This window comes from Heptranchias perlo, chromosome 29, assembly GCF_035084215.1.
Source record: "Heptranchias perlo isolate sHepPer1 chromosome 29, sHepPer1.hap1, whole genome shotgun sequence".
Classification (NCBI taxonomy): domain Eukaryota; kingdom Metazoa; phylum Chordata; class Chondrichthyes; order Hexanchiformes; family Hexanchidae; genus Heptranchias; species Heptranchias perlo.
Genome location: NC_090353.1, coordinates 25,324,016 through 25,347,036, shown reverse-complemented (window position 1 = coordinate 25,347,036; position 23,021 = coordinate 25,324,016). Strand labels below are relative to the sequence as shown.

Genomic DNA, 23,021 nt, shown 5'->3' with positions numbered 1-23,021 from the left:
TTTCATGCCAGCAGCTATGGTGCGAGAAGTTCTTAGAATGAGGCGGCCACCCGCAAGCAGGCGAAGAACATACACAGGCACAAACCACAGGTGCGAAGTCCAAACTCTACACCTGGGTTGCTGGCAGCAGTGCCTGGGAGATTAATCATCCATTCCTAGAAACTCCTGGGTGTATTCCAGGCCTACCAAATGTCTCACGTTCATCAGGAGCTTCAAGCTTGGAGATCATGGTCTTTAGGTGTAAGCCTTGGCTCAGTGGTAACACTCACCTCTGAGTCAGAAGGTTGTGGGTTCAGGCCTGATTCCAGAGACTTGAGCACATAATTCATAAATTTCAAGGGCCTCTCCCTCCATCATTGGGAGTGCGGGTTGGTGACTTGAAGCAGGTAAAAACACAGACAGGACGTTTTACTTTTCTAACGGGCTGTTAGCAGGAAGCCAGATAAGGTGGTAGATGAGATGCTCTCATTTCAGATTTCCAGCATATGCAGTACTTTTCTTTTGTGCTTTTGTTACACTTCATAGAAACTGGTTTGATTGTTTGAAACAAAGAGGGCATTTTTAATCCTTATACCTGCTCTCAGCAAATTCTTAGAAACACACAGGGACAGATAATCTGATGGCACATCAGGTGGCTGCTGCCCATATTATCAGGTGGGGAGGCTTGAGGCCTGCAAAGTACCTGAGGAACCAAGCGTGCCGCTATGGGGGCAGCCAGTGCAAATGGACGGTGCAAGCTGTGTGCAAGCATCGGGTCCAATAATAATAAAATTAGGTAGCTGTCCCATTATGTGCTTTGTGCTATCTACACCACGATAGAAAATCAGCCAGCTGAACAGGCAGCCAGCAATGCTTCACTGTTTACCAGTATCTAAAGTTTCCAGCACTTCCATCACATCACGAGCAGTGCAGCTGGAGCAGCAGAACATTTTTCAGCGAGGCCAGCTCATTTACTTGTAGGGGAATGCAATGCCTGAACAATGCAAGCACTGCTTGTGTTGCTCAGGGGCTGGATTATCAACAACATTGTAAGTTAAATTGTTTACTGAAGAATGCATAAGGCACCCGCCACATTCTTCTGTCACATCAGAAATTAGAAAATACCACACTGGCTGAACTACTGCATTGAATTTATTTACAAATAAAATGATACACCAAAGCAAAAAAAGCACAGCAGAATAGAAAACAGCACAATATTTAATGAGAGAACTGGAAACAGTCCACAGAAAGTAGAACCCTTTACAGTCTCTTGGAGAGTAACGGTTCCTTAAAATGAACCAGCTGATCAATCCACAGTCTTTTGTGATGTTCCAATATGCACTGGCTGTCTGCGAGGTTATGTTTTTCCGACATGCGCGTGCTCTGTACCAGGCCTCACCAGCAGTGCTGATGGGATGGGTCTTGGGGTAGCCTTGCATTGTATTCTGGAGAGAACAGCAGGGTCCTGGTGTAGATATTGTCTCAAAGCAATTAATGTCAAATACAGCCTGAAACTTAATTTTGAGCGGATTAGGACGTGAAGTAACTGCACCAACAATCAGTTCAGAGGAAATTGAGTGAAAAGCCTAATCTTAATTTTCAATGTGGATACCCCATGCTTATATAACATGTGCAATATTTGAGCGATAAAGCTGCGAGTGTTTCTTATAGACTCAGATTCACTCATTATATAAATACAAGATCAGCTCCCCTGCTGAGTATTTGGAGGGTGACTGTTGCCAATGGAAGCATGCCCCAGCAAGCCGTCAATGTTTTCAGGAGAGGGGGAAGAAAATTGGACAGAACTTTTTCTTAAAATTCATCTGAGTTCGTGTAAAATGATGAGTCATTGTTACACGTAAGATCAAACAGACATACAGAGATATATCGATTGTGTTGTACAATTGGGTTGCACTGCTTGGAGATGGGAATGGTTTCCATTTTGATAGTTGATCACAGGCTACGCTATGGGGGTTGTGGGGTGAAGGCAAAGTTGAGACACATTATTTACAAGATACAAGCATTGAGTGTGGTTTGGGTATTTAGTGGTTGGAAGATGGAGCCTGGGGAACTAGCCCCTTTTTATTCCATCTGAGTTTAATCTGGAACAATCCATGTCACCAGTACATTCTGTAGTTTGATCAAATTATACATTTACGATTTTATATTTATTTAATTGTCAGGAATTTGACTTTAAGTTTAATCTTCACTGAAAGGGAGCTGACAGGCCTGGGAGTACATAGAACTTGCTGGAGTTTGGGAGCATTTGGGGAGGGACTGCAATGTCTTTGGGCAGAATTTTGTTTTGCTGTAACATGATTGGGGAGAATTGCTTTGGTGGAATGTGACTGGAGAAAGAATTTTGGAGAAAGATTTTGCACAAAATAATTGGTAGGTAATGAAGATAACTAATTAGAAAGGAGAAAACACAGAGACTTAAATAATGGGGGAGAAAATAAGCTTAACTAAAGAGGAAGAAGAAAATTTCTAGACAGACCCGATGGGGATGACAGTCACAAGATTGTCCAGAAATTTTATTATAAGGATTTGTACAAAGCTAGAAAATTACAGGAAATAAAATGAACCATTACTTTGTCCAAATAGATTGTCTTTGCTAATTGGATGGAACACTCCCTTTGCAACATTAAATAAGGAACAATAAATCAAAACCTCACTAACTATAAATTGCCACTTCGGTTATACAATTAATCAATGGAGGGCATTATACAATAGGATCCTGATTTGATAATATATGAAACACAATGAAATACAGGGAGTCCATGTAGAGTTAACTTAGGTTTTCATATCCCCAGCTTCAAATTCTATTATATTTGTACAATATGAATCTTCTTAAAGTAATGTTGTCAGCATTACATATATTGTTATTACAGATCATTATTATAACTCCTTCCTTACAGACTGCACCGTGATGTAATGGGATGGCCCTGAGAGTTATGCTGGTGAGAGTATAACAGTTGTTATATAGGCAAATGCAGCAGCCAATTTTACACACAGCTAGATCCCACAAAACAACAAATGAGATATACTGTTTGTCCAGTTAATCTGTGGTTTAATCTTGTGTAGACAATGTTGTAGAATGATGACTTTTTGGTAGTACTTTTAAAATCAACCTACAAGCACGACTATTAAAAGGAACATTATTAGTTTGAAAACAGGCTTTGAGAAGGTAGGTTTAGAGCTGTCCAAACTATTTGTCCTCATGGGATGTGTATCAAGGAGCTTTGAGGCTACATTTAAATAAAATCCATATTCCTATTACATTGTATATGTCTTAACTTGCAGATACTAACCAATCTTGATATTCCAATTTTGGGTATATGCACCAATGAGACAACAGTGCTAGGAATAACCCTTTCCAAACTTCCACAAAATTCAAACAGGATGAATGAAGGAATAAGAAATGTAAGTGCAAGGACTGAGTTGCCTGCCCTTTGAGGGAGGGTTGCCAGGGCTCACAGTTCGGACACCCCTGGGTTACTACAGTCTGGTCAGGTTGATTTTACCCATCTTTATTGCTTCCCATCAACATTACCAGCAAAATTTGATCCCTTCTCTCTCATTCACATCTTTAGTTTTCCCTTTATTTTGAAATGTTTGAGAGTTGTTCCCCTCCGTCTACTTATTTCGATACAGCTGGATTATCTTTCCCCTCCTTTTATGCCCATGTTCTATCCCCCACTTCTCCTCTTCTAAAGGAACCTGACTCAATTCCATAGGGATCAGTCACCCTCCAATACCTCATCTAAGTGTCCATTCATCCTCCATGAGCTGACATAGTGTTAACAGGCCTGATTCTGTTCTCACCCACTGACCCAACATATACACTTCCCAGCAGAAGTTACTAGATGAGGAGCAAGAACCCTAGCTAATTATTTTCTCTTTGGAGTAGGAGCCAATTTACCAATTCTGAAAACAAGGCACTGAGCTCAATTGTGCTGTCACCTTAGCTGAGGTCAGTTACTCACAGTAGAGTAAAGAGTCAACTTGGGACTTTCTTTGTCTGTAGGGCTTAGCTGTTCATTCCTTTAACCAGCTGAGCCATTAGGAGAAGCAGCTATCATATCACTTTTTATGACCCCATTTCTCATGGTGTGAAACCTCAAGTATGGCTGGGAATCTTCAGTCCTGTCCTATGAAACATATAGAACTGCGTAACTTCAGGACCTGGGTTCTGGTTTTACAATGTATGTGTAATACTGCATTCAGAATTATATAAAATTAATAGCAATGCTGTGATAAACTAATATAATATCATAAACGCTTGTTACATGCATCTTGTTTCAAATCAAATGCCAGCTGTTGGCTCTACATGATATTTCTTGCATCTGTTTATCCACTTTTTCTCCCAATATTTTTTCCAGTTTAATTGCAAATGATAGCCTAGAAATTACTACTGGCGATATTAGTAGCCGAACACATTACTAAGACAGTCCTCAGTTTGTTACTTTAACAAAGGTGTTAACCTATTATTTATTTTAAATGGATTAATGCCTCCACTAAGATAACATGAGGGATCATATAAACCCATTAAGCGTTCACCTGAAAATACCGGCAACAGTAACTTGTAGCTTAACATTGATGTATGTTAAATGACAAACTTCTGATCTAATGTCATGAATTTCAACAAGAGAAATTCTGATGATTTCCCATTGGATGGTGCCATTCATTATTACCTACTCTAAGTTCTCATATATGACCTGATGTGTGCTGAGGCTGTTGGCATATATTTGATCTTGTGGGGTCTCAATGTTCTGGCGTGGAGTTGATAGTATATATACGCCATGACTTTCATATGCTGATGTGTTCTGTTGCATTGGGCTAGAAAAAAAATTGTGAAGTTTGATTAATTTTCTTTCTTTGAGAAAATAAGTGCACAAAAAATCCAGGTTAAGAATATCATCAGATCTAATGCAGACATTTCAGTCACTTGAAAAATCGTCCTAATAATCCAATATCATCCTTGAGGAGAAAGACAATCCAGGACTCCCTTTTTCAATGACCAATTAACTCCTCAAACTCTTTACCCCTACCCAACCCCTCCAATCTCACGTGGGAGAAGCATATGGACATGTTAGTTTCAAAGATCAGGACTTCTCCCCTCCATTCCTACACCCCGCCTTCCCCCCCACCCCCACACAGCTTAACCTTCACCCCAGCCTGATCCCATATCACAGAAACTTCTCCTGTTTTATCTTTCTCCGGCTTCAGCAGACATTTTCTTTACGAGACCCATCTCTTGCTCTTTCAATCTGCTCAGCATCCTACTACCAACCGTTTAGCTGCCTCTCCTTGCCCCAGTAGGCCTCCGACTCTGGCCTTTTGGGTATTTCCCCATCCCACAATGCTCTCTGGTGCCAGAACTTTCAGTCGTCTTAGTTTGATTCTCTGGAACTCGCTTCCTAAACGTCCTCGCCTTGCTACTTCTCTATACACCTTTACAAACCTCCTGAAAACCTAAATCACCTACTTTACATCTCTCCTAACTCTGCTGCTCCTGCTCGGTTGCCACTTTCTACTGTCTGATGTGCGTTGGGGCTTATTATTACATTAATGGTGGTATATAAATTCAATTTGTTGTTGCTAGCTGTGCAAAACCCGTGCTGGTGGTATCGACTCGCAGCATGTGGATCTCATGCAATTGGGTGGAGCCCGAAAGTAAACTCTGGGATTCACTAACATCAATGGGAAGGAAGATCTGTTAAAAATGGGTCTTACCAGCTGCTGGTCTTAGCAAATCCTAATAAGTCAGGAGCTGGCACTAGCATGAGTCTTACTACAATATAAAAGCAGCTGTTGTTCATAAAATACTCAATTTCCACCTTACAGCATATAGGATAATAGTTCAACAGTGACAAGTTCTATGAAATAAGAAGTTTTGCTTTTTGTATCAGTTTGTATATTTACAACTCAGAATGGAACTTTCTCAGGAAAGCCTCAGGTCTGATCCCCAGTCTGTACTGAGTTAACTGTTCCCAGCCTCGGCAGTGGTAGTGGTGATAAACATTTCTCAAGGCCTGGGACCAGAGAGGAGAAAAATCAGCTTGGGTTTCTGCTCCTGATCACTGTCCGTTGATCCCTTAATGGAAAGTACATCAGGCAAAGAGTCGGTTCTGATGGCTTCACAGTTGAATAGTCTGCTAATATTCACTGTTCAGGTTTATAAATGAAAAATGGCCATTTGGCCAAGGTACCAGGGGTCAGGCAGCACCTACAAAAGCATGGGGTAGGGTTCCAGGCTTATAAAATAATGTTGAACTATGGAAGTCCTACATTCTATCATAGCTATCAAAATGGTGTTTTCAGTGATGTTTGCAGTATTTATTAATCTGCTAGAATTATTTGATCCTATATTATTTAATATTATTAATATTATCATTTATTTTAAATTTATTAATATTATAAAGTGCAATAAAGGAAATACAGAGGAAGATCTCAATATTCTCAGAATAAACCAACAATATATTCTTATTTTATATTTTAAATTTGTACATATGAATATTTATTATGAACTATTTTTATAGATATGGGAGTGAAAATAAGAAACCTTTGTACATACAGTGTTAAATGTACCCTATCCAAAATTGCAGTCTTCAATAATTTAATTGCATAGAAACCAGTCACTTTTACGATGGCTGTCATGCTGTTGAGAAATTCACTTGTAACACTTGTAGTTTTTCATTACCAAGAGGACACCATTGCTTCTCCTTGAATAGGATTAAATCACTGGGGATTTGTAAATATGCTGTAAAACTCGCTGGCTTATTAGTTTTTTGAGAGTCCAATATTTTGTGGAAATTAATATGCCACATTTCATGATCCAGACTCCGTGGCAGGAAGGGAATGCAGCGGTGTCCCCACATTAATGAATGAACCAAGGAGACTGGCTGGATGTCTCCACAACACAGCAGTACTGGTTCTAAGCACTTGTCAGAGATTTTCATATGGCAGCAACTACTGAAATCTTAATTTCCTTTTTAAATTAGGTTGAGTTCTTATTTAAGGTCGTGTGCACTATTGGCTGAAAGTTACTGTTAGTGTTATCATATGCACTCATTTAGATTCTTTTCTCTCCTGCTTAAAATTAATGAGTTGATGCCTCTGTTCACTGACAGTAATTTCTAGGCTATAGTGTCCACATTTTTCAAGACTAACATCTGACAGGTTTAATCTGCATTGAATCAAAGTGAGTGATGAAACTAAACTTCTGTCAGTGTACAGAGCCACTTAGCCACAAATCTGCTTGAATTACAAAACAACTTGGTTTTAATAACAATGGCCTAGAAATGCTCGAGCGGCATATCTCACGGCTAGCATCGTGAATTATACTTTTTACCTCACCCTTCAGATCACACTACATTTGCACCAGAAATTACTGGAAATGCGAATTGATAATGGCGCAGTGATGTTAACGATGCATCTGGGACCTCATAAGCATCATGCCAGTGGTCTATCTCCTTAATGGAGAAGGAAATAGGGTAAATTAGTATCAATTTAGAGACAGAAAAAGAAATAAAGAAAGGGAAAGAAGGAGAGTGGATTGATTGAGGCAGAAAAAAGAGACAGAAAGGAAAAGGAGGAAAAAACTTAAAAGAACAAGCAGAAGAGGACATTTTAACACCATTGTGTTTGAAATTGTTGTATTGGTCCTTGAGAAGTTAATGAGTGAATGGCAGGGTAGGTATGTGAAATGTACAAACATTCTTGACCTATGAAGTATAGAACCAGCGGCCCCATCCAACATGATCAGGAACAGTAGAACTGCTTTCATAGGAACATAGGAATTGCTAGATCAAAGTCCATCTAGTTCACCTTCTACCATCCTGGTAGTTGCATGATACAATGATAATGGAGTTGTTGATTAATCATAGCAATCAATCTCTATCGATTAGTCCACAACAGACCCAAAAATTATACAAGGAAAACCCCAGTAGTGGAGAGCTTTAGGAATCATAGGTCCAAAGTCACCTTTTTGCTCAAGTGTGCTATGCTTACCACATCGTGTCTCAAATTACTTATATACTGTATCCCAAAATGCTAATTTCTGAAAGAGATCTATCTAATTTGCATTTCTGAATGTCAAAACAGTTTTGGATCCTGAAAATTATTGCCTTCCGACACTAACAGGAGTGTGGATGACAAGACTGGCACAACAATAATGCCAAGACAGATAAAAGGTTTAAAAAACCTCTAGAAACAATTCACTAGCTGCCTGAGTGAGACTCCATAGCTTCATTGTTCCCTTTCTGGGTTTCCAAAGTTGAGTGTCATGTCAGGACCATAAATCACGTCATTAACATGGTCCTTGTCCGTTTTTGCGAGGTTAACTGCAGAGCAGCGCAAATCGTCCAGCAAGTTGTGGCGATTTGCAACTCATCACTTATCTCTTCCTCACCACAAATTGCTGTTTTTTTACGCACTAATAATGGTGGGTGGCGTGAACTCGCCGTTACTTTTCCAGCAATTTCTGGGCAATAGATTTTCTTCCCATTGACTATGAGTGGCTGAAAAAGGTAGCTCAAACATTCTACAACCATATGAGAAGAACTTTCATAGACTCCACTCCTGGTACGGAATCCCAAGAGTGGTATCTTTGAAAATGTATCCCTACTGTAGTAAATATCCTTGCAGAATATTTTTAGGAAGGACTCGCTATTATTTAACCAAGATAATCAAATACTAAATACAATTCCCAACTTTTTAGTTAGATTTATATCAGTACTTTTAGGGCAGTGTACAGCAAAGGCAGAGATTTCTATGAGTTCCTTCAGTCTCAGTCACGCACCTGTTATGCTTTTGACTGAAATTATCCTACAGTACCATGAAAGAAACAATCATTATCCTACAAAATGTTACTGACACATAGAAAATAGCAGTTTCTGGAACTGCATACAATTTTGAAGTACCAAAGGCTATTGATGGTTTCAATACTCACAGGTCATTGCAGGCATTGTTTTGCTCTAAGGGAGATGAAAAAATAGAAAGAAGTTATTGGGATGGATTCATCTCAAGAGGCTAAAATAATCTATAACACTAAATTTCTGCTGCCTGTATCCTATCCCACACCAAGTCCTCCTCACCATCACCCCCATCTCCACTGATATACATTGGCTCCCACTCCCTCCTGTTTAAAATCCTTGTCCTTGTTTCTAAATTCCTCCATGGCCTCTCCCTTCACTAACTCTGTAACCTCCTACAGCCTCCCCCACAAACTCGCCATTACTCTGACTGACCTTTTGAGAATTCCCCCTCCCTTCGCCCCACCATTGGCAGCCATGCCTTCAGCCATGTAGGCCCCACTCTCAAGAATTCCCTCTCTAAACCACTCCACCTCTCCACCTTCTTCGCCTTCTTTAAGACCTTCATTAAAACCCACTCTTTAACTAGGTCTTGGCCACCCCTCCTCATATCTCCTCCTTTGGTTCACTGTCCATATTCCTCACACCTCTGTGAAATGCCTTTTTCCCTTATTAAATGCAACCCACTGAATACGGCAGAGCCAGGGATACTGATAAAGTGTCCCATATAAAATGTTAGTCTTTCAGTCTCTTTCAAATACCGATTAGTTGTAGACTGCCAGAATATTCTACTTTTATTTTAGATTTTGAACATTGGCATTTTTTAATCCCTGGGTACATGAAGCTTGGCAACATTCCATGTGAACCGAATTATTTAAAAGTGTATTTTTTAAAATAATTGCTCTTGGGATGTGGGTGACAATGGGCAGGCAGTATTTATTACCGTAAGGGTATCAAGGGTCAACCATATAGTGTGGGACTGGAATCACACGCAGGTCAGACCAAGTAGGGGCGGCAGGTTTCCTTCTCCGAAGGACATCAGTGAACCAGGTGGGTTTTTACAACATTCCAGCGGCTTTCATTATCATTTTTTGGTGCCAACTCACAAATTACCAGATTTCTTGAACTCAATTTCATAACATGCCATGATAGGATTTGAACTCGCAATCCTTGGCTGACTAGTCCAGTGCAAAACCATTAGGCTACCATACATATGAGAGCTATGCCTTCCTATTCCGATGGCTTGAGTTCAAATTTCTACCACAAGTAACGTTAAAAGGCGTTACCCTCCTCAGATAGTTTTGCCAGTGTTGGCTAGACTACCAAATGAAGCATGTCGTGGTGGTAGATTGCTTCACCTTAAGGAGTGGTAGCATTTCTTGGAGGGATCTATCCTCACCAACTGAATACTCCACCAGTCAACACTAACCACAATTGTGGAGAATTCAAAGGTTGAATTCAAATACCTTCTTCCTGGCTGAAGGAGAACTGAGTGCTGACAGAGATACAGGAAATAGAAATATACAAGTCGAAAAATTACAAAATGAACTCGATTAATGCCAGTTCAAGGTGAGTTCTGCCCAACAGCTGCAAACTGCACTGTCTGTCTCTCATTGTGTAAAACAAGATGGACTGGCAATCCAACTTTCTTTTCTCAAGCTATACTGGTGCTAGGCCATAGTGGACTCTCTCTTTCTCTCTCAAGTTTAACTAATAAAAATCCATCATGAGGCTTGCATCTCTCAAGCTGGGTGAGCACTAGTTTGTAGACAGATATGCCTCCCTCTACCCCTTTCAATTTAAGCCAGGCTACATCCATAGTAGCTCTTCTCCATTTCGATCCTATTTCCTCATTTATCTATTTTTATTCTCTTGCTTCTTTCTCTTCCATTTTTCATTTCCGTCTTGATCTCAATCGTCATTTATTTTTGTCTTTCTGTTCTACTGTCCCAGTAATCTGGTTTTAATTGACTCCATCTCACAGATCTACCTTCATAACCTGTAACCTGTGGTAGTGGAGGGGCATGGGTGGTCAGCTCATCACCTGAGGCACATACTCCAATATTACAAGCCCTGCCGCCATTACTACCACTTTATTGTTTCATATGGAATTTAGACAATGTCTCACTAACTGAAAATTAGTGATATCAATGCCCGCATTTGACAGTTGAGGCAAATTCCAAGCCAATTCTTTGCTTAACATCCATTGCGGATCTAGTAGAGCGATATACAGGTTTCTTTCCCCAAAACAACTGTTTTAATGCAGTCAAACTTCATTATCACAAACTCTATTACAAGTGAGGTTTCCTCTGCTCCCAGGACTGGCTTCATTGCAACCATCACATTAAGAAGCTGGATAAACTGAATTCCAGATTTAAAAAAAAAACTAGTTTGCTGCTCTCTGCAAACTTGTAATAACAATTTGAGATGAAAAGAAAAAAACAATTGTGGAAATCTGAAAGAAAAACAGAAAATGCTGGAAATCAGCCAGCATCTGAACGAGAAAGGTTAAGGTTTCAGGTGAGACCCTTCAACAGGATTGAAATATTAACCTTTTTTTCTGATGCTGATCAACCTGCTGTGGAGTTCCTGCATTTTCTGTTTTAATAATTAGGTTTAACTGTATAGAATACCTGTAGATTCATGTGCAAATTGGTGTTTCCTACATTACAACAGTAACAATATGTTAAAAGTACTTCATTGGCTGTAAAATGCTTTGGGACATCCTGAGGTTGTGAAAGGTGCTATATAAATGCAAGTTCTTTCTTCTTTCTTAATGAAAAGTGAAATACTAAGTATTATAATGATGGTTACTGTATCAACACAACATATTACCTTGACCATTTCTCCTCTTCCACCAACAGATCACTGATAGGACCAAAAGAGCTACTGCTCCCATGGTAACAGTAATTAGGATTAATTTGAGGTAATTAACAGTGCCTAGAAATCCACAACACAGAAAATGAGAGTATTAGATTAATGAATTGCTACACACAGTGAACTAGGTGTGGTGTTGGCACAACAGGGTTAATTTTGGATATGGAAAGTTTCCATATTCGGAAAATTATACCAAACATGTTGGGTTTGTGCCTGTGATTCCCCATATGGTAAGTTCCTGGTCCCAACTGCCAGGCAGATGTAGAGACTAAAGACTTGGCATTTCCTCATGTAAAGGGGAAAAACTGACAGCCAAGTCATCCTACAATGGTCCTGCAAAGCTCCTTGTAATCAAACCATGGATGCCATTGGCAGAGGCCTGGCAATAATTCACCTGTGCCAATCTTTCATTCAAGGAATGATTATGTGGCATAGTGACATGTAAAAAAAGAAACAAAATAGAGTATCTTTAAGAATGTGACAGTTAGTGGCTGTGAAGGAATAAACAGATCAGTAAAGGTCAGTTAATGATGACCCCTCCTGGTATGTGTTACAGTTTATAATAAATAGACTTCACTGAAACTAAAGAAGCTAAAATGCCACTAAAATTTTAATTACTTGATGTCCATGTGCAACCAGAAGAAGCTGCGTATGAGCATTGTATTCATACTTACTCATGGCTGCCAATTGGCATCATTTTGTTTTGAAATATTTTTACTGGATTTTGTAAAACTTGTATAGTTTTACACAAATGGTGAGGTATGAGGCATTTTGTTCATTCTATATTTGCAGGCCCATTTGTCAATCTGCTGAGCTCTTGAAACAGTTGGATGAAACTTTTATTTAAAGGACTTAATGGGGGAACATGGGTGAGTTGCAACCATTGCTGTACAACAACAATATGGGGTGGGAATGGGGAGTTTCTATCACTGAAGGCTATTCTCTTTAGCACAGAGAATGTTAATTCCACTCTTTCCTGTCAAAAACTTTCATTACGTTGAAGGAGAACACCAGAGTATGGGTATTTGTAGTGTTGCATTGACAAATACCAATATTTTAACACCATTTTCTCAATACAGCAATTGGGTAATGGTTTGGTGCTACGGTAATATTTCCATTAGAAGGGTTCTAGTGAACTATATTAGTCTTTATGTAATGTGGGAGCCAAACCTCTGTTCAAAGAACCTTCCTCAATAAATCCTATTGCTTCATTTTTCAGTTTTCAATGCGTGGGGCCTTTGGGGGCTCGGTGCAGTGTGGTTATATCACGTGGAAAATCTAAACTGTTTCGAACTAGCTGCCACGTTCTTTCCGCTTTATAAAAAGCTAAGCAAACAGGAACTAACACACATTTTTCAGTCCTGTGTGGTGAAATTTGAGGAAGCTGTGAAATTCAAGAAATAAATTCTGGCCTAGGCATTTTTTCCTACATACAAGATTCTTGTTATTGTTTGCATTTTCTGCATTGGAAAATAGGTGGCCGTTATGTCAGAGTGCAATGTTTGTAAGAGTTTGCAGATGGCAGTTGAGACTAAATCCTTTGCAATTGTTTTCCTTCAATTAAATTTTAATAAACACTGCTTCTTTAGTTCAGCAAGGGTTTTTTTTAGCATGCCAGCAACAAGCTTTTCACACAGCTAAATGTTATCCTAGAATGCAATTATAAAGTTACTTTTGTGACACCGTTGAAATGGTCTGGACTTTACATCAATACAAGAATAATAGTACGGGCCCGATATTACCAGGGTGGCGGGTTCGTGGCAGGGGGTCGATTGGGCGCGTGGGTAACGCGCCCGGTGAAATTAGTCTGCCCCGCGTGCACTCGCAGGCTGATTGGATCCACTTACCTCTTGTTCCGGGTTCCCCGCTGCTAAGCTGCGTGGCGGGTGGACTGCGCATGCGCAGTAAGGTCTGTCAGCTGGAGGAGCTCTATTTAAAGGGGCAGTCCTCCACTGACTGATGCTGCAAGAAATAGGAAAAAGTACAGCATGGAGCAGCCCAGGGGGAAGGCTGCTCCCAGGTTTAATGATGCCTCACTCCAGGTATCATTGGATGGGGTGAGGAGGAGGGGGAGGACAGAGATCTTCCCCCCGGCGGGCGGGAGGAAGCGGCCTGCCTCTGCCACCAAGAAGGCCTGGCTCGAGGTGGCAGAGGACGTCACCTGCACCACCAGCATACAGTGCAGGAGGCGCTGCAATGACCTAAATAGGTCAGCCAAAGTGAGTACACTTACTCATTGCCCTACACTCCGTCTGCCACATCACCGCCCACACCCCACATCTCCTTCTGCACTGCCAACACTACTCTATCACATCACCCCTCACACCCACTCAAACCTCATCCTCATCTTACCTGCACTTACTCACCTCGCCAGTAATCATCCCGCCACTACCACTCAACCCAATCCTCATACAATCTCATGGCTCTATCTCATACGCACCCTCTCATGCATCTCTTTCACAGTCAGCCTCACTCAACCTGCCACTACCTGTGCTGCAGCCACAGGGCATGCATCACATATGTGCAGTAGGCAGCGTAAGGCAAACCTGTCGTGAGCTTGAAGGGGATGCACAAGGGTGTTTGAGGGTTTGTCATAATTTTTACTTCTATTTAATTTCTGATCAACTCACATTACATATTATATTGGCACCACTACTGCCACGTCTTTGCGAATCTTGTCTGGTTTGTGCAATAATGCCCTTTCCTGAGGATCATTATGAAGACCCACAACTGATGACACCCATTGTGTCACTGCAGAGTGGTGTAGGTGTATTTGCAGGGCTCTTTTGTGCAGACGACTGAGAGACGTCGGCGATGTCCCCGGTGGCACCCTGGAAGGATGCGGAGGAGAAGTTGTTGAGGGCAGTGGTGACTTTGACAGCGACAGGTAAGAAGATGGTGCTCAGGCCAGCCGGGAGCAGCTCGGCATGAAAGAGGCTGCAGATGTCCACGACTACATGTCGAGTGACTCTGAGCCTCCGTGTGCACTGCTGCTCAGAGAGGTCCAGGAAGCTGAGCCTCGGTCTGTGGACCCTGTGGCGAGGGTATTGCCCTCTGCAACGCATCTCTCTCTGCCGTTGCCCTCCCTCCTGCTGTGCAGGTGGATGTGTCACAGCACTGTGTTGTGGAGCTCCACGTGTCAGAGGTGGACGGCGTGGCCGGCGAGGTTGGTGATGCTGTTCGCCCTCCAAGAAGGTCATGACTGCAGCTATGGCGGCCCCCATCCAGAAGATGTACATCTGAGGGGGTCCACAAGGTAGGTACATGTGTCTGGACACCGGGGTAAGTGTGCAAGTTCGTGAATTTTATTGTTAGGAGGAGGGTGGTGGAGGCCAAACTTTGTCCAAAGTGACAGAGTGGCCTCCTGCAATGAGTGAGGGTCTCCCCCCCTCACCTGTCAAATGGACCTTTGCAGCTGCCACAGGCTGATGGCTGCAACACGTCCATTTGAACTGGAAGTGTTTCCCCCTGTATGGGAAACAGTCCCAGTTGTTTGTAAAATCCCAACCCTCCTAAAATATCTCGTTAATCAGGTCTGTAAACGACCTGAAATACCAAAATAAATACTTTAAGTGGCACCCCGCCGGCTTTAATTGCTGGCGGGAGTCCCACATGCGGGGGCTGCGGGCGCATGTCAGCGTGTCTGTGGGAAACCCGGAAGTGGGCAGGTTGGAGCCGGGCTCCCGACCCGCCCTGGGAATCCCCCGATTTTCGGAGCTCCCCCCCCCCAGGAATGCACCCGATCGCGGGTGCTAAAATCGACCCCTATGACTCTGAAGTTGGGTTCTGATCTGACTCCAGAGAGATGTGGTGTGAGATTCCCTGGAGGATGGGTCTCTCCAGGTTAACACTGCATGGAGTATAAATCCTGTGCAGTGTCAAGCCTAGTCCCTCCCTATCTCTGTAACCTCCTCCAGCCCTACCACCCTCCAAGGTCTCTGCACCCTTCCAATTCTGGCCTCTTGCACATCCCCAATTTTGCCTTCAAATCACTGCCTAGGCCCTAAGCTCTGGAATTCCTTCCCTAAACCTCTCCGCCTCTCTACCTCTCTCTTCTCCTTTAAGACCCTCCTTAAAACCTGCTTCTTTGACAAGCTTTTGATCACCTGTCCTAATATCTCCTAATGTGGCTCAGTGTCAAATTTTGTTCGATAATGCTCCTGTGAAGTGGCCTGGGGACGTTTTACTACGTTAAAGGCGATATATAAATGCAAGTTGTTATTCTTATTGTTGTTGTTGTAGTTTAAAAAGTGTTCAGGGGGTCCTGGGTACTTTACAAACCTACGGAGAGATAATATAAATGTTTTGAGAGTGTGGCCACTCCCATCTGCGCTTTGAAAACAATCAAAATTTACCGTCTGAAGCATGCATACGCAGAGTTCTTGTGTCCACAAGATTCTCATGTTGCCAACTATTAGCTGACTATTTTCAATAATAGTCAAATTTTTCTTTAAAAAGGAAAAATTATGTAAATTAACAATTTAAAATCCAGAGTTGGAGCATTCAGCAAGGTTTAGGCAATAATGGATGCCCAGGATTGATTACAAGGCGGTCGTTTCATTGATGTTACCTGTTCCCTCAACAACAACAATTTATATTGGTATAGACCCCCTCACTCAGGAGAATGCCTTGTGGCACTTAATGAGGAGAAAGAGAACATCAAGTGGGCACAGAAAAAAAAAGAAAGAATTTGAATTTATATCACATCTTCAGGATGTCCCAAAGCACTTTATAGCCAATTAAGTAATATTGAAGTGTAGTTTTAGTTGTTTTGTAGGCAAATGCGACAGCCAATTTATGCATAAACAGAAACATTAGATAAACGTCCAGTTAATCTGATTTTGGGTGCTGTTATTTGAAGGAGGAATTTTGGCCAGAACACCACAAAATCTTCCTATTCTTCATTGAATAATGCTAAGGGATCTTTTTTGTCCACCTGAAAAGACGGTCAGGGCTTCGGTTTAATATTTCATCTGACAATGCAGCACCTCCTCACTCCTGCACTGAAGTGTCAGCCTAGATTATGTGCTCCATTTCTAGAATGGGGCTTGAACCCAGAACCTGCTACCTCAGGTGGGCATGAGCCAAGCTGACACCGAAATTAAGTGGGGGGAGGGAAATATGGTGGAGGAGATATTTTTAAGAAGCTTTTGAAGGAAGTGAGAGAAGTGGTGTGACAGTGGTTTAATACGAGAGTTCAAATGGGCAACACATAGTGACTGAATGATTGGCCACTGGTAGTAGAGTTGAGAAAATGGGGAAGTAATAAATAAGAGTCTGAAACGTTTAGTTGGAGCCATGGCCATAGAGAGATTTGAAAATGAATACAAGATATTTGAATTAGATAAGCTAGGTGCAGGGTCAATAAAGCTTGGCAAGGATAAGATAGCTGAATTATGTAATCTAGTTTATTCAGGTTTTTCTTTTGCTTGGAGATAGGTGCCATGATGAGGTAAGATTTGACATGTAGCTGATGTGGTAAAAATTTTATTTGACACAAATATTTCATATGTTTCTGTTCATATCGACTGGATTGGGGAGACATGTCACATTCAAACAAAATATATTGTGTGATTTGCTAGATTATGTGTATGATTGGCAGTTACTTTTAAATTTAGCTGACAAATTTATTCAACTTTATAACTGCTGGGGAATATTTATGAGTGTGAACTGTTCAAATTATTGAGTTCGTTTGGAAGTTTCAAAGAGGAAGGTCTTGTGCAGGCAGAGGATTGATCCAATAGACAAGGAAAAATTAGGTACATTTTGGTAACATCCTGGGCACGTTACAACAACATACCTAGACATCAGGAGAAGTGAAGATATTCTCACCATAAAGGGCTAAGAACTCTGCTTGGCTCAGTTGGTAGTACTCTTGCCTCTGAGTCAAAAAATTGTGGGTTCAAGACCCTTCTCTCTCCCACTTTCTCCCATCTGCCTTCTTCCTCCAAACCCCCACTAGCCTTGATTTGAATACTGCACTTTGTCTCAACACCCTGGGGGATCAACTAATATTTAGAACCTGCAGTGGCACGGTACCATTGATGCTGTTTTATAAAGCTGTGTATTAAATATGCTTACAGGTTTAATATAAGAAAAGTTACCTCGTGCCAACATAGCAAATTATATTGCATCAAAAATGTCAGAACTTACACAAAAACTCACTTTGAAGGAACCAGTAACTTATTCAAATTCATCTAACCATAAACTTTATCAAATATTACAATTTGCTTTTAATAAACTAGCACACTGACCATGGCAGATTGTATTGTAGGTCGTCCAGGAGCCTGACGCTCGGCATGTTGATGAATTATTCCCATTCAGAATAAATCCTTGATCACAAATAAATGTGCACACAGATTGGAAATGGTTCTTGCCGTGTGTTCCTTCACATTTAACTGCGCTATGGTCTGGTTTTGTAATGACTGGGCATGACGTAACTGTAAAACAAAGAGATTAATGCAGGGTTTTTTGTGTTATGAATACAGAGACCAAAAGGTCATGCCACACGTTGTAATTTGTGCTGTAAACAAATGGTTTTCAAACTTTTCTGTGTGGGGCCACCACTAAAAGTATTGAGACGTACCAGGAGACCCTGTCCTAACTTCTGAAAGACAGTGCTAGCTACCTAAAGGAAAATGGCGCTATTGTTGCAGAAAATATTTATTATTATACAGCAAATGAAATAATGTACAAGTAAGTCAATAAATGCAAAATCCTGATGACATATGGGCAGAAACCTGAGGACTATGTGGACTCTCTGAGACCTGTTCTGGACCTTTAGGGACTTTGAAAACCTATATGCTGTAATCAGTAAGTCTGGGCAAATATATAAAAGTTAAAATGATTGACTTAAGCAGGAATGAAAGCAAAGGTTGCAAATGGGAAATAATTTTGGATTTTTGATCTACATTCACTTAAAAAACATGCACTGTCTCAATTATCAAAGACTCTGCCCGGTGTGATGCAGAGCTAACAAGGCCAAAAGATCCCATTTCATTCATGGGCTGTGCTGAGTTAACTGATCTCAGCCAGAGCAACAGTTTGAAACATGTTCTCAAAAGAAGCAGTGAGACTGGATTACCTTCTTGAATACATATTTTATGCCATTTTTTTCTCCAGCTCTTACCATTTTCACAATTATTTCCATAAAAACCTTGGTCACAGGTGCAACTAAAACCATTAGCCAATTCAATACATGTGCCTCTTCTGTTGCAGGTTGTTGCTTGGCATTGGACTGTAGAGATATTAGCACAAGCATTAATATTATCATTCAAATGTGACTTATTCGCTGTCATTTGTAGATTAATTATTTACATTATGTAGTCTGATTGGCTGCTGAGAATGCATTAATTAAACAGTAATGTAATCTGTATGACCACCTGGTATTAAGAGAACTAGTATCCAACAAAAGCACAGTTCAATTCTACAAATTAATATGGATACGTATCCTCAATTATTTTGCTGTGATAAAATGCATATCACATTGTTCTTCCATCACACCTCAAAGTATTGAAGGATGTGGCCAATATTTTTGTTTCAAAACAATGCCTGTTTCACCTTGGCTGGGAACAGGATTTCAACTTCATTAGTGAATGAAATGGAAGATTTGTGAGGATACTTGCCTCAATGGGCTCCTCATTCCAGCTCATATCTTCAAACACAGTGCTGCGTAACCAGTAGCAAGAGAGGATTACCAAGAGGGGACAGAAAACCTGAGGTTTGGGCTGTGGGAAGTGGGCAGGTAAGCACTAAAATAGAGCCAGCTGGAAGAAAGAACTGCTGACAGATCACATGGCAGGGGTGGCAGTGGGTGGCACAAGGGTGCAGGTGAGCATCCAGATGAGGCACCTGACTGGGGAGAGGCAACAGGCAGTGAGTGGGAAGGAGTGACTGGAGTCAGGTTAACTGGAAGGCAAGACCCACAGGAGTAATAGTGGCCAGGAGTGAAGGCAGCAGGCAACAGGCCTTCAAAAAAAGTACCAGGGAAAGAAAAGAAGAAATAAAAAGCAGGGAAGGGGTAACACTGGCCGAATTTAACTGTAGACAACTACTGCTTCAGTTAAGCCTTCTGACCTGTGACAGACCTGGAGGTCACTGCTGACGGGACCATGTCACGATCTATATTAATGATCTCGATGGAGGTGTTGGGGAAATTGTCCATTAGTTTATGGATAACACAGATTTATGCTTGGATGTTAGGACCTTGGATGAAAAAAAACAACTACAATCAGATCTAGATGCAATGGGGAAATAGGTCCACATCTGCCAGATGGCATTTGACATAGATAAATGTAGTGCAGTGCACACGGGTAGAGGTTTTGCCAAGCATGTTCACACTGTGCAGGGTTCCTAACTAAAGTCTTTTGAGCAAGAAATAGTCCTAGTGTCATAATGCATGAGTCTCTAAATAAATGTTTATAATGATCATAAATGTTCACGATGAGTGGTGAAAGGTTATAGCAAAAGCAAATAGAGCATTAGGACGTATAGCTGATATAATCCAATACAAGAAAAAAAGCACTACAGTGTCCTTCTACAAGAACTTGGTTAGGCCTCATCTAGAATACTGTGTCCCATTTTGGTCCCCTGACACGGTGGGTGATATAAAGGCCCTGGAAAAGATTCAAAGGAGGATCACAAGATGGATACCTAGTTTAAAAGCCATGAGTTATCATGGTAGGTTTAGAGAGCTCGGTCCTTTTACTCTGGAAAGTGTACACTTTGGGGGGATTTGATTGAGATATTAACAATAATATAGAAACTAGACTGTGTCCATGTGGATCAACTCTTTGAATTAGATAGGTTAGGGCGAACCAGGGATATGCGTTTAAGTTACATAAGCATTGAACTAGTTAGATGTGAGGAGGTATTTCTTTTCGCAGAGGACCTTTGGTACAAGTTACATCGAGTTACATCACAACTACCGCACAGAAACAGGCACAGCCCAACTGGTCTTTGCCGGTGTTTATGCTCAACATGAGCCTCCTCCCCCCCGACCTCATCTAACCCTTTCAGGATACCCTTCCATTCCTTTCTCCCTCATGTGCTTATCTAGCTTCCCTTTACATGCATCTATGCTATTTGCCCCAACTACTCCTTGTGGTAATGCGTTCCGCATTCTTACCACTCTTTGGGTAAAGAAGTTTCTCCTGAATTCCCTGTTGAATTTATTAGTGACTATTTTATATTTGTGACTTCTAGTTTTGGACTCCCCCACAAGTGGAAACATTTTCTCTACGTCTACTCTATCAAAACCCTATCATTGTCTTAAAGAGCTCTATCAGGTCACCCCTCAGCCATCTCTTTTCTAGAGAAAAGAGCCCCAGCCTGTTCAGCCTTTCCCGATAAGTACTTCCTCTCATTTCTGGTATCATTCTTGTGAATCTTTTTTGCACTCCCTCCAATGCCTTTACATCCTTTCCATATTATGGAGACCAGAACTGTGCACAATACTCCAAGTATGTTCTAACCAATGTTCTATACAAGTTTAACGTAATTTCTTTGCTTTTCAATTCTGTCCCTCTAGAAATGATCCCTAGTGCTTGATTTGCCTTTTTTATGTCCTTATTAACCTGCATCGCTACTTTTAGTGATTTGTATATCTGTACCTCTAGATCCCATTGCTCCTCTATCCTGTTTAGACTTATTATCCAAGCAGTATGTGGCCTCTTTATTCTTCCTACAAAAATGCACCACCTCACACTTATCTATATTGAAATTAATTTGCCAATTACATGCCCATTTTGCAAATTTATTAACGTGCTTTTGCATTTTGACGCATTCTTCCTTTGTATTAACTACAAGATTGTCATCCTCTCCTTTATTGTCTATGTACTTAAAGTATGCCTTTTTCTTTAGTTTCAATTTTACCCTTATCTCTTTATTCATCCGTGGTGTTTCATTATTGGCTAGTTTGTTCTTGCTTTTTAGAGGAATATATTCTCCCTGAGTTCTATTGATCACCGTTTTGAATATTATCCACAGTTATTCTATTTCTTTGTCTGTCAAAAATTCTTTACAGTTTACCTGACCTAGTTCCATTCTCATCCCCTCAACATTAGCTTTTTTCCAATCTATTACTTTGGTCTTTGTCTTACTTATGTCTTTCTCAATCATTATTTTAAACCTTGTCATGTTATGATTGCTATTGCCTAGATGTTCCCCTATGCTTACTTCTCTCATCTGTTCTGGTTCATTTCCCATTAGTAGATCCAGCAGTGATTCATCTCTTGATGGGCTTCTCACATACTGGGTAAAAAAGGAATCCTGTAGGTACCAAAGGACCACCAGTACATATGAAGTCCTACTCCAGCAAGAGTCAGTGTCCTCAAGAGAAGCAGTGAGTCTGGATTACCTTCTTGAATACATATTTTATGCCATTTTTTTTCTCCAGCTCTTACCATTTTCACAATTATTTCCATAAAAACCTTGGTCACAGGTGCAACTAAAACCATTAGCCAATTCAATACACGTGCCTCTTCTGTTGCAGGTTGTTGCTTGGCATTGGACTGTAGAGATAGTAGCATAAGGATTATTATTATCATTCAAATGTGACTTATTCACTGTCATTTGTAGATTAATTATTTACATTATGTAGTCTGATTGGCTGCTGAGAATGCAATAATTAAACAGTAATGTAATCTGTATGACCACCAGGTATTAAGAGAACTAGTATCCATCAAAAGCACAGTTCAATTCTACAAATCAATATGGATACGTATCCTCAATTATTTTGCTGTAACAAAATGCATATCACATTGTTCTTCCATCACACCTCAAAGTATTGAAGGATGTGGCCAATATTTTTGTTTGAAAACAATGCCTGTTTCACCTTGGCTGGGAACAGGATTTCAACTTCATTAGTGAATGAAATGGAAGATTTGTGAGGATACTTGCCTCAGTGGGTCTCCTCATTCTAGCGCATATCTTCAAAAACAGTGCTGCGTAACCAGTAGCAAGAGAGGATTACCAAGAGGGGACAGAAAGCCTGAGGTTTGGGCTGTGGGAAGTGGGCAGGTAAGCACTAAAATAGAGCCAGCAGGAAGAAAGGATTGCTGACAGATCACATGGCAGGGGTGGCAGTGGGTGGCACAAGGGTGCAGATGAGCATCGGGACGAGGCATCTGACTGGGGAAAGATGACAGGCAGTGAGTGGGAAGGAGTGACTGGAGTCAGGTTCACTGGGAGGAGAGACCTGCATGAGTAATGGTGGCCAGGAGTGAAGACAGCAGGCAACAGGTCATGGGGAAAAAAAGGTCCTTCAAAACAAATACAAGGGAAAGAAAAGAAGAAATAAACAACAGGGAAGGGGTAACACTGGCAGAACCTAACTGTAGGCAACTGCTG

At 41.0% G+C, this 23,021-nt stretch overlaps 1 protein-coding gene across 2 annotated transcripts; it reads right to left on the bottom strand.

The window, feature by feature from the left end:
- Positions 1 to 1,113: 1,113 nt before the first annotated feature.
- Positions 1,114 to 22,177, bottom strand: LOC137299771 (L-selectin-like). 2 transcript variants are annotated; one of them, XR_010957977.1, is made up of 5 exons: positions 22,076 to 22,177; positions 18,802 to 18,909; positions 17,927 to 18,112; positions 8,933 to 8,957; positions 1,114 to 4,818 (listed from the first exon to the last, which is right to left on the bottom strand). XR_010957977.1 is itself a non-coding variant. In XM_067968715.1 (4 exons), exons 1-4 carry the CDS (start codon positions 18,968 to 18,970, stop codon positions 4,674 to 4,676), a joined length of 525 nt encoding a protein of 174 aa, XP_067824816.1. In that variant the 5' UTR covers positions 18,971 to 18,984; the 3' UTR covers positions 1,114 to 4,673. The 2 variants fall into 2 exon arrangements, 1 of the variants encoding a protein (XP_067824816.1); XM_067968715.1 differs by lacking the exon at positions 22,076 to 22,177 and having other exon boundaries at positions 18,802 to 18,984.
- Positions 22,178 to 23,021: the final 844 nt, after the last annotated feature.

Coding starts and splice junctions, on each gene's coding strand:
- LOC137299771 (XM_067968715.1), bottom strand. CDS start 18,970: ATGACAGCGAATAAGTCACATTTGAATGATAATATTAATGCTTGTGCT. Junction 8,958..17,926: donor CTACAATACAATCTGCCATG/GTCAGTGTGCTA, acceptor CATCTCCCTTAG/AGCAAAACAATGCCTGCAAT. Junction 4,819..8,932: donor AACAATGCCTGCAATGACCT/GTGAGTATTGAA, acceptor TTTTTTTTCTAG/CCCAATGCAACAGAACACAT.